Below are 13,274 nucleotides of genomic sequence, written 5' to 3' on the forward strand. Positions count from 1 at the left end.
GGAAGTGTCTTTCTTTGGAGAGGTTTGAACGAGTGAGGATTTGGAGCGTGTGTGTGGGCTTTTCAGCTCCCGAGTCATGACAACCCGGTCTACTTCCCGAAATTATTTTCAAAGGACTCGGTCTTTGGTCCTCACAAACACTCTCTCAAACCGCGTTTTGGAGTCCCCCCAAAGCCGTCATCTTCTTCCTCCCCAGTCCCCATTATACCTTCTCTATTTCACCTTCTTCTTTCTTATCATCCCCCCACCATGATATTATCAGAATCTTCGGATTATTTTTTCTATGGCTTTCCTCTTTAATGCCCCCAACTTTCTCCTGCTTGGCTTCATCATTACAATCTTTTCTTGTATTATTCCATTTGTTTCTTCACTCTCCACTGTATCAATCTCTGAGACTTCTAATCATACACTAATCTGTGCATTAATCAAGTCTTCTAACCAACAAGCTTTCCACCTCAACTGTACAAGTTTCCCTCAAGGAATTCAAATTCCCGTGAATCAGAATTTCTCGTTTTCTGCGATCGTCGCGGGAAACGGGTTTGTTTGTGGGTTGACGCACCCGTCTTCCTCAATCCTGCTTTGCTGGAGATTCTCTATCAATGGGACCAATATGCCCAAGCGTATCTACAACGGCAGGGCGGCTCTCAAGCAGCTTGATGCTGGGAATTCCCACATTTGTGGAATTGTAAATGGGACCAATCGCCTTGAATGCTGGCAATGGCGCGGATTCAATCGAACCGTTGATCAGAATCAGAGCTTTTCGAGCATCGCCGTGGGTGAGAATTTTGCTTGTGGGTTATCAGAAATCGGAAAAGTTACTTGCTTTAATAGTACAGCGGTTGTCGGAATAGAGCCTACCAGGAATTTTAGCGTGGTCTCTGCTGGGTTTAGACATGCTTGTGCAATCTATTCGGATACCCATTGTTTGAGTTGCTGGGGAGATACGGCAGGCGAGACACCAGCGGGGAAGTTCGTCTCACTGGCTTTGGGAGAGAGCCGTAGCTGCGGTTTAATGTCTAATCAAAAAGTTGTTTGCTGGGGCGAAAGCAATTTCAGTCTGCCGAAGAGTTTGCAAGATACACAATTCATCTCGATTGAAGCAAAGCGCAGTGTTTTCTGTGGAGTTTTGATGTCAGATTATTCTTTATTTTGCTGGGGTAATGAGATTTTTAACTCGAACAACTTCAAGGTGTTTGATAGAGTCCTGCCAGGGCCGTGTACAAGAACAAGTGAATGTCCGTGCAATATAGAGTTCGATTCTTCCACAATTTGTGGCCAGGGATATGGACTCTGCCGGTCTTGTACAAGCGAAACTCCCTGCCTACCGCCGCCGCATCCGCCACCGGATACTCCAGAGGACGACAAAAGCAATGTTTGGGATGGGAGAATGGTGGCTTTCCTAGTGGTGGGCTGCGTGGGGTCGTTGGCTCTGATTTTAGTTTGCTGTTTCTTTCTATTCAGATACTGCAAGAGCGGCAGAGGCTGCAGCCGCGTCCATGACTCCGGTCGCCTGGACGAGACTGCACCGGAAAATGGTGCACAGGCTGATGAGGAGCAACCGGCTGCTGCACCTGAAAATGGTGCACAGGCTGATGAGGAGCAACCGGCTGCTGCGCCACAATTAGTACGAATTCTGGAGAAGCGGTTGAGCCACTTGGTCAGCTTGGGAAATGGCGGCTGCCCATTGGAGGAATTCTCCTTGGAAGTTCTGCTTCAGGCAACCGGCAATTTTTCCGAAGACAACAAGATCGGGACGGGTAGCTTCGGCTCCGTCTACCACGCCACGCTGGACGACGGCCGGGAAGTGGCCATCAAGCGCGCGGAAATATCAATCTCCACGCCGTACGCCATCAGGCGCGAGGAAGACAAAGACAACGCGTTCCTCAACGAGCTCGAAGCGCTGTCGCGCCTCAACCACAAGAACCTCGTCCGCCTCCTCGGCTTCTGCGAGGACAGCAACGAGCGCGTGTTGGTCTACGAGTTCATGCAAAACGGCTCACTCCACGACCATCTCCACCGCCTCCAAACGTCGCCGTTACTGTCATGGGCAAAGCGAATCAAGGCGGCGCTCGACGCAGCAAGAGGCATCGAGTATTTACACGTCTACGCAGTTCCGCCGATCATCCACCGCGACATCAAATCCTCCAACATCCTTCTCGACGCAACCTGGACTGCAAAAGTCTCGGATTTCGGCCTCTCCCTGATGGGTCCGGCCGACGAGGACTCCCACCTTTCCTTACGCGCCGCCGGAACCGTCGGCTACATGGATCCCGAATACTACAGGCTTGCGCAATTGACAACCAAGAGCGACGTCTATAGCTTCGGAGTATTGCTGCTTGAAATGCTGTCAGGATACAAGGCAATCCACAAGAACGAGAATGGGGTTCCTCGGAATGTGGTTGATTTTGTGGCGCCTTACATTATGCAAGATCAAATTCACAGGGTTTTGGACCCGCACTTGCCGGCGCCGAGCCCATTTGAAATAGAGGCGGTGGCGTATGTTGGGTACGTGGCGGTGGATTGCGTCAACCCGGAAGGCAGAGATCGGCCCACCATGACCGAGATTGTACATTGCTTAGAAAGAGCCCTGGCTACGTGTTTGGCGCACCCAACACTATCTCGGTCCACGACTGACTCCTCCACGTAGTCCAGACTCGCCACTTTTGTAAAGCAAACCCTTTTTTTTTTTTTTTCTTTTAATTTTTTTTTCATACAAATTCAAATATTTATTTTTTCTCCATTGTCAATCGAGTATAGGGTAGAAGACCACACATGGTAAAACATTGTAAAACACGTGGTATATTCAACCGACGAAATGAGAATTACAGAGACAGAGTTTAAACGTATGATGTTTATTCTAATATTATTTAATTAAAATGATCAAATTTTTTAACCCTAACTTGATCATTAATATATTGTTGAGTTTGTGGGTATCATCAAAAATTGTCTTCAAATTAACTAAATCTCAGAAGTTTAAACTTATAAGAAATGTAAAAGTTGGTTTTTTAATTAAATAATTGATTGATAATGTGACTACTAGGAAGAAAAGGGAGACTTGACTGTGCTTGTCAACGCGTGGATTGTTTCTTTCTTTCTTTTAACACCAAGTCTATGTTTTTTTTAACGTTTGGGTTTGAATTCCATTATTCAAAGCAAAGGATGGAAAATTTTGAAATTGGAGGATCTTCCGATGCATTAAACAATAATAAACATATGGAGGGAAGGTTCATGTCAATCATTTAAAAGGATAGCAAAAGACTTTAGAGGCTTCTTCTTTTCTCTTTGTTCAGACTAGAAGGTCTTCGCATAGTTTTTCTTTTTAGGACTTTTTGGTCTTTGCTTATAATAATATCCAAGGTATGACTTTGATTTGTCTACAAAGTTCGATTTTTTTTTTTTTTTTTTTGGGTGTATTTTTCCTTACCAAATCGCGAGAGAATTCAAACATCACGCAATGTATGTTTAAGCCACATGTTTGTTCAAATATATAAGCCATGAAATTCCACGGGACAGATAGCTTTGCATTAAGGGGTACAATCTTGGTGAAGTGGTTAGGGTTCTTTCTTTTTTCTGTTTTCTTTTGTCAAATTGATCTTGTTGATATTTATTGACAATTTGCTTGAAGACATGGCAACAAGAAAAAATCTTGGTTTGCCGTACGATTTGTCCTTATTGACATATGACATAGAAGCTCTTTTGCTTCGCACTAATAAGAGATGAATAATATCTCAATCTTTTTAACCAATAGAATGATGAGACAAATTATGCGAGAAGTTTGATGAACCTTTTATAAAAGGTAAAGATTCTATAGGCCGACAACAATAATACAAGTTATTTTATCAAAAGTAAATCATATAAAAATTCATTTACAAAAAGTAAAGATGCTTTCTTGTTTGTTGTTTTCTTTGCCGTTCCTTTATAAAAAGAGCAACAACCTTTTATAATAGAGATATCAAATGTACTTTAGAGTGAGAACATCTAGTAATTCATGGTCAGAGTGTTTCTTTTCTTTGTATTTCTGTAATTGGTGTAAAGAGTGTTTTTTTCTTTGTATTTTGTTATTGGTTTAGTAACTCAACCTCTCACTCAACAATGAACCTTACATATAAAATTCATGGTAAAATCCATAATTTATTTGATAAAAGAGAATGTTGTTTCATAATAAAGTAATACTACTTTCCGTACCCATTTCACACAACATCAGCCATTATAAAATAAGTGTAATAAATAAGCGTAAAAAGTATCATTATTCTAAAAAGAAACCACACAGCAGCCCAAGTTTATGTTTGGGTGGTTGTATACAGGGTTCCCATTGTTTACAAAAGAAAAGTTCTATTGGCAATATGCCTTTGAAGTAAATTCTACAACTTTTACTTCATGCCTCTTTGTAAAACAAAAACATTAACAAACAATTCAAACATAAAATACTCTTAAAAACACAAATATTGTTCACCTTTATGTCGCGTCATAACATTTTTTCAAACCAAACACACAATAACAAATAGAGCCTATGCTTCTACATCTTTTTTGCCGCCAAAGATCCTGAAGTAGCCTGCCTTTGCTCAAGAAGTTCAGCCAGCACAGCGTCAATTTGGGCAAACACTTCCTCCTTGCAAACGCTTCCATGGATCTGGAGTAGAGCAAAAAAGGCCGCCGGTTGGATAATATCAAATAAAATCATACCAAGATGACAAGCACAATGTCCACAGAAATTTTCATTCATACAAGTTAACACACAATTATTGTCCAGCCAGGAAAAACAAACACATGCAAATAATTCAACGATTCTACCATGCAAAGGATTTTTAGGCAAAAGATAATCCGAGGAAAATTGCTAACTACTTTGTTTTGTAGGCAATCCAAGTACGGTGGCTTTATTGCCTTCTAGCATGATCTTTTGTCAAAGCAAAATGAAAAGGCAACTAGCTGCTCTCAGTGGAAAGCAGTATCCACAAAGGAAAGGGCAAACTAAGAAGTCACTATAAGCTTGGTAAGACTTTCTCTTCCGCTGGATATTAACAATTTTCCATGAGAACGAAGCCAAGGTGCAGCAAGTAAGTTCAACCAATAGAATTTAAACTAACTGCAGCAAGCTACATGAAACCTACCTTTCAGCCATTCAACTCTATCTACCTTGCAAACTAATAGCAGTTTATGCAAGTGTACCTTCAACAAATAGATGCATCTGTTTGTGTGTCCTGTGTTGGAAGAGAAGTGCTTTCGTTGCAAATATCTACTTTTAAAAAGAGGTGAATAACTAAGATGTCATTGTATGCTGGGAAAGACCCTCGCATAAGATGGAAATCATTGGATCACCACGAGACCGTTGTATGGAAACAGGTAAATTCAATCAGTTCTTAATCCAAACTAACTGGGGTGTATAACACGAAGCCTACCTTTTGGGCAATTCATTCTATCTAGAGCATACCTCCATCAGAAATTTAGCAGCAGTGTTAGCTCTTACAACCTTGTCCGACATTCTATTCAGCCCTTCCTCTTAAGTCATTCTAGTGCCTCTCAAGGAAATTTGATATATGTTATCTTTTAAACATTATAGAGATGTTTCTACTACATTCTACCACTGAAAAATTGCAGGACAAACACGTAGGGATATCAGATTGGAAAATTCTTGGTCAATGTGTTTGAGAGAGAAATACAGATACTATTATATAGCAATAACTAAAAATGCAATGCCTACCAAAATGAAATTTATAGCCTTGATTTAAGCAACAAACATTAGAATGAAGATGACAAGACAAAAATTAAGACAGCTAAAGGGGAAGAAAGGGTCAAGGTACATTAAACGAGGTACTTTTCTGATTGTTGCAAACTACATACCTAAAAAAACATATAAGAGAAGGATAAGATTCATCACAACAGCTGAGACCAATTGTCACAGTACCATAATGAAGTAAGAGTTGGCTGATATGAATGTGTAGCGGTGACACTAAGAATAGAAGTTATATTTCATAAGTTGATTTTACATCCCAAATTCAAAACAACATTAAAATCAACAGGTCTTACTCTTATATCCCATTTTTTATCAATTGGTTTTTGAGTTCATCAGTCAAAAAATGTCCTTCAGACAATATCAATGTTGTGGAGTGTCTCGTAGCAGCAGCTTTAACATCCCAATCACAACTATGAGTTCATGGACAGACACACCCATTCTTACAAACACGAAAAAAGAAAACAAAATGATACATAATAAGGTAAGTATTACCAACAATGGAGGAGGAGAAGTAAAAATGTCATGCAAGATGTGTAGCAGTCTAGTAATGCAAAATCACTACGAGCAAAAACGCCATGCAAGATGAGTGTAGCAGTCTAATAAAGCAAAATCACTACATTTAGTATTTGATTAGCCCTTGTAGTGTCCCATATGCAATGTGAGCACATTCAGGAACACGCACACAAGCACACTATTGTGTATGAGAGAGAGATGGATTAGGGTTGTTATATCACATGCCTTAATTGTTATGTCTGTATACATTGAAAGTACTGCCTCCACGTTCTGATGATGAGTGCGCAGCCGCAACTTTACCTAAAAAATCAGGCCAAATAGGAAAGAAAAAAGATGGTCACTAAAACATTCATAACTAGGTAAAATGGCAGGAGATGAGCACAAACCAAGATTGACAAAGGCTTTAGGGATAAACAATACAACCACCGAAGAACCCACAATTTTTCTGAAGCTGAAGACTAAAACTAGTTAGGATGGATTAGAATGTACCTTTTCTTCGGTATCATCAAATCGTTGGGTAAGCCTTGCAGCAATTTCTTCAGTCTCTGGGGGAGAATACTTCAAGTGGTATATCTTCCCAGTAACAGGATCTAACCTTCGTCCAACGACTCTCTCAACAAGAGTATCTTCAGGAACCTGCAAATGTAGGTGCCCATATTCAATTACCATCATGGAAAATCCACTTTAAAATTCCAAATTGACCAAATACCAAACTAACAAAGGGGTAAAAAACCCATAAATACACAAGATATCAGTCACACTTTACATCACCATATCGTACTACCAAAATGGATCTCCAAAGGTAATTTTAAAAAAATGAAAATCAAACGAATTAGTTAAGAGCTAGCATCAAGTTCATCTTTTCCTCATCCTAGCTGGTTGATACAATGTAAATTGATTGGTTACAGCACACCAACAGCAAGAAAAAAAAAAAAAATCCTTACTTCTAGGAGAATGAAAAGATCTGGTTCAAACCCAAGTTCCTTAAGAGCAGTTGCTTGTGATAAGCTCCTTGGGTACCCATCCAAAAGCCAACCATTTTCCTGAGAATCAGACTGCAATAGCCGCTCCTTCACCATCTACAGGATCAAAATTAAGGAATCACCCGCAAGAGCATGAATATGTCAAACTAAAATAAATTGTCCCTACCGTGACAACTATCTCGTCTGGGACTAATTTTCCTTTCTCCATGAATTCCTTTGCTCGCCTCCCATTTTCACTACCAGCTGCAATTTCTGCCCTGAGTAAATCTCCAGCAGAAACATGCGCCAGACCATACTGCATATAGGAGGATGACTTGATTCAATCTGCTTTTCTTCAAGGGCAATTACGAAATGAGAAATTCATGAAGTAAACCAGTACTTACATAAAAATGACACTAGTGATGGAGGGGAAATAATAATACAAACAATAATGACCTAAAAGTAGAATATCAAACAAATGAATGTCCAACTTATCTAGATAATCACCCACAATTACTAATGCAATCTAGGTAAGGCCAAGGTATGTCTCCCCATGAACCATTTGTATTTGAGTGTGTATCCTTGGGGGAGAAAAGGCAGAAATCTATTTGTAACTTTCAATCTAAACCCAAAGGATTCAGAGTAGAGAACTCTTCCATGCAGCCTAAGGTCAACCAAAAGGCAAATTAGAATAAATATCCATGAACGAATCTTTAGCTCCAGTTAAAACTAGAAACACACCCTGCCAGTTTAATTTATGCTGCAGAACAATCTGGCATGTTTAATTCCACATAGTTATCACACCTAATAAAGCAATCAATTTTACCCAAAAACAATCATTACTCTATTCTGACATGGTTAGTTCCCATCTAACCAGTCTCTATGGCGAAAAAGTAAGCTTTCTATATGTGATCAAATTCTTTTCAATGGCATTAGAAATTAGCTAATCCTTTTTTAGAAAAGTGTTCTAATTGAACAATCCCAATTGTGCCGCATTTTTTTTAATAAGTACACGAATTGTGCCACATTCTTAAACAAGTGGCACACTGCTTACCCTTTCTCATTATGCATTCGCAAACTAAATCCTCAGTGTCAAAAAGTGTGATCTTCTATCAAGTGGGAAATCAAGTGTATAAAATCCACCTTCGCGCAGGATTTTGTTCCCCCCCCCCCCCCCCCCCCCCCCCAATGGAGGTTTAAATCCTTCCCAAATGACCAACAATTCATCTAGAATGGTCAGAATATTGAACTATCAAATAGAGGCCATGCTTCATCAGAAATATTCAAATGTCTACAGACTATTGAGAACCGAGCCTTCTTTTTTGCACTCAAGCAAGCAACTTACAACCAATGACCTTTTTTTCTTTTTCAAATTATCCACACCATAACACGATTTAAATGAGGATTCATTTCAGACAAATTACGCATTCATATTTCCTCGACACCTTATTTTGCTAAAATTCTAAATCCAAGGTGCCCTTTAAAGTTTAAACTGTAACTGTCTCTAAATAAACGAAGGAAAACTCAAAAAGGACCAAGTAAGTGCTTATAATACACTGTATGGAGAGAAACACCTAGGAATCTCTAAGTGAACCTGGATATAACAGGTAAGACACCATTCAACCCCATAGTTTTAAGCTTTGGGTTTGAGCATACTACTACTACGTGCATCGGGTTAAGTATTTAGTAAAATCACGCGAAAACATAGAAATAACCATTTTTTCAAACGCAGTCCCAAATGGAACAATTTTCGCAATTTTATTTTAAAACGCAGTTTTTGAAGGGCCAAAAAGACTTAACCAGTCACACTCACTTAACCAGCCATACTCACGCAGCTCACACTCACGCTTACATGTAAACTCCAACACATTCAACCGTAGCTACAAACAAACACATTCTGAGGGGGAAAAAAAAAAAAAAAAAAAAAAGCTTACTTTTTGAGTGATGAGCTCACACTGGGTTCCTTTGCCAGAAGCTGGAGCCCCAGATATCATAATCTTGAGAGGCTCTGGCTTCGTCGCCGACGCCATTACCTGCTCATAGTCACTAAAACACGATATCAATCCCATCTCACTCATTCAAAAAGGCATTTCCTCAAAATTACACTTATAACAGCAAACATCGTATACACCAAGTGGCGTGTACCTTGAAATTATGAGCCCTGAGACGAGACCGGGCTAGGGTTCTGTCACGACGGAGGGAGATGTTGGGATTATTCGAGACGAATGACAATTGTGAAATGAGAGACTTTGGCGAATTTGTAGGGGAAGAGGATGAGGAGGAGGAGAGGGACAGAGAAGGGGAGCAAGGCTGAGGCCTTGGCTGTGTTATCGTTGAGAAATTCACGCCGCACGCCGCCATTGCGCTCTCCGTCGCTCTCTCTCTCTCTCTTTCCCTTTCTCTCTCTCCCCGGATACTCCAAGTCCTAGAGAAATAGTGCAAGCAACGGACAATACTTATGGGCTGTATTGGTCGACCACTGAATTGGGCTGTGATTAGAAGGATTAATTTGGCAAACCCCCCTCCCTTTTCCTTAATTTCACTTCTTTCCTAAAAACATCAACATTTTTCAAAATTACTTTATTCACTTTTTTCTTACAAAAATCAACGTTTTGTTTCACTTTTATATCACATTAATCATTTTTTTTATTATTATTTAAACTAAAAATTCAAAATAACATTTTTATTTGAAATGATTTAGAACAAAGTTAAACATGCATGTGAAAATTATACGCCTTAACAGTCAATTAAAAATGTACACGAGAATCACAAATTCTAAAATATCAGTGATTTACATTAACTGCCTAGTTTGGTAGCTTTAATTGATTCATTGATGCCACTTATCTCAAATCTTGTTTCTCCAAACCTTAAATTTTAGATGACTTATGAACATTCCCAACAAGATTAGGTGAAATAACTATTCAATAAGTGCAATTTTATATTTTAGTTACTATTTTTTAATACATCCTTCAATTAATTCTATATTCTCTTCTTTATTTTCTTTAAATATTACTTACCTAAACTATGAACACATCTCTATTAAAAAGAAACCTTTTTTTAGAGCCAATCATTGGTACCATACAGGAATAATCGGTAGAAGGCATGTTACCTACAGAGGTAGTAGCTGAGCACAATATACGATGTGTAGAATTTCTTGAATATCAATAAAATGTTCGCAACTTTACTTTAAACTTTTAAATTATCAGATGTTTTGAGAAGACACTCATAAATTTTAAAAACTCTTAATTGTATCATATGAACTTTCAATTTAATGCAATATACTCCCTCCGTTAGTTTTTGATTTGGTCTTTTTAGGGGTTTTGGTTAGGGTTTAACAGCAAAAATTAACGGAGAGGGTAAACTGCATTAAATTGAAAATTCGAATGGTGAAAGTGAGTTTTTGAAATTTGAGGGTCTTTTCAAAATGCATAATAATTCATGGGTCATTTGTGAAGTTTCTCCTAAAATGTTAATCATTTTATCAGTCCAATATTATTATTATTAGGGAAAAATGTCAAATTAGTCATTGTAATTTTCCTGATTTACAATTAATTCAATGTGGTATCAAAATGAACTCAAAGGTTCTTGAGGTATGCCAAAAATATAATTTAGTCTCTACAATCAAATTGTATCCACTAATTTAACAAATTTCATTAGTATAACACTAACTTAAATAAAATAAGTATCACAATTTTATTAGATCTAACGTTTTACTACGCTATTAGAATCTGTTAAGTTAGTGAACTGAATTTGACTGTAAGGACTAAATTATTTTTTTTGCATACCTCATAACCTTTAAGTTTATTTTGATACCACAATGAATTAATTACAAATTAGGTAAACTAGACTGACTAAATTTACATTTTTCTCTTATTATTATTTATCTTAGTATAATAAATATTCATGTATAAAATTTTAATTATTTAATTTAACACAAAAGCATCCGAACACCGAAGCTCCTGGCAGCATATTCCCTCGTCATCGTCGTTCTCAAAAGGCCTCTCCGACTTTCCCAAGCACAAACACAAACACAAACACAAACACATCGACTCCACCATGGCGAGACCCTTGAATGCGACGGCCAGACAAATCGCCTCCTCGTCCCCCACCGTCACCGTAACCCTAGAGAATCCCGCTTCATCGGCGTCCTCTCAACAGCCTCCACAACAGCAGCAACCGGAGACGCTGGTCCTCAAGCTCAACCGGAAGAAGAAGGTCACGTGGAAGGAGGGCACGGTGGACAACGAGTTTATGCAGAAGAAGAGTTCCAAGAAGTGCTGCATCTTCCACAAGGAGAAGCCCTTCGAAGACGACGACAGCGACCAAGACGACGACCACCACCACCACGACGACCACAATCACAATCACAATCACAATCACGACGCCTCTTGTTCTAAGGACCACTGATTGCTTTTGTAAGTCTACAGTTTTCTTCAATCTTCGGAATTCAAATTGTTGTTTGGATTGGTTGGGGGCATTCATCCATTAATCCAATTTTATTTGAAGTTATTCTACTTTGATTTAGATTCGAGTTTTGATTGCTTACATTAGATTCTAGTTTGGTTCTAGTGTATCGTGTTCCAGGATCTGAGGAAGGATATGGAATTGTTTTCTTACATCAGGAATTATCAAACTCCATTACTTTTTTCTTTTATTTTCAAGTTTCTTGCTTAAGAGTATGAATAAACTAGCCAAGCGTTTTTGTTTTGGATTGTGGTTGAGAGAAACTTTGCAAAAGCAATTCTTTATAAAGGTTATGTTCAAAAGCACTTATTCTCAATCCCATTAGAACTTTGATTGATGGGGTGGTAGCAAAGCGTTTTAAAAATGGGACCTTTGGGAAAATCAGAAAGTGGGAGGTTCATGTGTTAGAGGTCTGACCATCAAGTTGGCTAGGGTTGGACATGATCTCATAATTTTATTTATTTTTACACATTTTATTACAATAGATATGAATTTATTGTCTATATGTACACTTGAAGTGATCAATTAAAACTAAAAATGCTTGGGTTTGATTGCTGGTGTTCTAATCAACTTATACTACGCTTGGATATAAGTTATAAGGCAAGAGTGAGCTTTCCCTAATTGGGGGTCTCTCCTGTATACTTTTTGTGTGCTTCGGTTTCGCCCATGTGTGTTTTCTAATGAGATTGATTTACTTATCAAAAATAAAAATAAAGCCGGAGTGAGCTGAGTGGCAAATATTCAAAGGTATGAGACAAAAGTCTGTCTATTCGTTGACAGACTTCAATTTCTTTTGAGTACTAGCGTTTGTCTTAATTGCAATTTATTTTTGTTTCCTTGAGAGAGAGTTGGTATCTGTATATCCTTGCATTTCTGTTGTTTTGTTGCGTTTGCTTTAGCTTCCAGTTTCACGGTTACTTTTACAAGGTCTGAAGGAAACATTTGTGCAGCGTTCCCTCCTCGACCATGCAGAACTCAGGTGGTGATTATGTTCTGAGAACAACTATTATTAGAAGCAGTGGCTCCAAATGCTGAAATCAACCACAACAGTGAACAGAGTAACGGAGAAAATCAAGATTAGAATTTTAGTTTGTGCAGAAAAAGCTTGCTCTTCTTTGTAACAGTTCTTGTCTTCATATAAGTTGGGACAGTTGTATTGATTCTTGATCTTACTGACTTGGTCTATGCCTTTGTTGTCTATAACCCTCATTAATGGGTAAAACCAGTAACAAGCATGAATTGCTGTTGATATATTCACTAGCATCCATTTCTTTGAAGTTATTTGCTGCGTGTTAAATTCTGTATTTGTGCAATTGTTTGAGGGGTCCTCTTAAAACTTTAAAGGGCTTATGAGTTCTGAGCTATCTGTAATCCTTTACCAGTGATCTGTGGTTAGCTTAGATAGATGTGAGACATCAATTTTCTTTCTTTCTTTCTTTCTTCCTTCCCCTTTTTTTTTTTGGAGTGAAAAAATCATGAAACCATTAAGCTTTTTGATTGACTATTATTTACGCAGATCTGGGAAGTTGGATAGGTTAGTTACTGATCTCAATAGAAGTAGTGAGTTTGAATATTTGGGGTTCAATGATGCAGTTAGCAAGATC

General features: G+C 38.5%; 3 protein-coding genes across 4 annotated transcripts; 2 read left to right on the plus strand and 1 right to left on the minus strand.

Annotated features, from left to right (window-relative positions):
- The first annotated feature begins 221 nt into the window (after positions 1–221).
- Positions 222–2,722, plus strand: CCR4 (CRINKLY4 related 4). The gene has a single exon (XM_059605476.2). It carries the CDS (start codon positions 284–286, stop codon positions 2,645–2,647), a length of 2,364 nt encoding a protein of 787 aa, XP_059461459.2. The 5' UTR covers positions 222–283; the 3' UTR covers positions 2,648–2,722.
- Positions 2,723–4,219: 1,497 nt separating this feature from the next.
- AMK2 (adenosine monophosphate kinase) lies at positions 4,220–9,620 on the minus strand. 2 transcript variants are annotated; one of them, XM_059605022.2, is made up of 7 exons: positions 9,352–9,620; positions 9,141–9,239; positions 7,394–7,522; positions 7,189–7,323; positions 6,734–6,880; positions 6,470–6,544; positions 4,220–4,630 (listed from the first exon to the last, which is right to left on the minus strand). In XM_059605022.2, the coding sequence occupies exons 1-7, from the start codon at positions 9,565–9,567 to the stop codon at positions 4,517–4,519; spliced, it is 915 nt and encodes a 304-aa protein (XP_059461005.2). In that variant the 5' UTR covers positions 9,568–9,620; the 3' UTR covers positions 4,220–4,516. The 2 variants fall into 2 exon arrangements, with proteins under 2 accessions (XP_059461005.2, XP_059461006.2); XM_059605023.2 differs by having other exon boundaries at positions 9,141–9,252; positions 9,352–9,443.
- Positions 9,621–11,156: 1,536 nt separating this feature from the next.
- On the plus strand, positions 11,157–12,927 carry INH3 (inhibitor-3). Its single transcript, XM_059605106.2, has 2 exons — positions 11,157–11,621; positions 12,621–12,927. The coding sequence occupies exon 1, from the start codon at positions 11,263–11,265 to the stop codon at positions 11,611–11,613; it is 351 nt and encodes a 116-aa protein (XP_059461089.2). The 5' UTR covers positions 11,157–11,262; the 3' UTR covers positions 11,614–11,621; positions 12,621–12,927.
- Positions 12,928–13,274: the final 347 nt, after the last annotated feature.

This window comes from Corylus avellana, chromosome 9, assembly GCF_965113065.1.
Source record: "Corylus avellana chromosome 9, dhCorAvel1.hap1.2, whole genome shotgun sequence".
Lineage (NCBI taxonomy): Eukaryota > Viridiplantae > Streptophyta > Magnoliopsida > Fagales > Betulaceae > Corylus > Corylus avellana.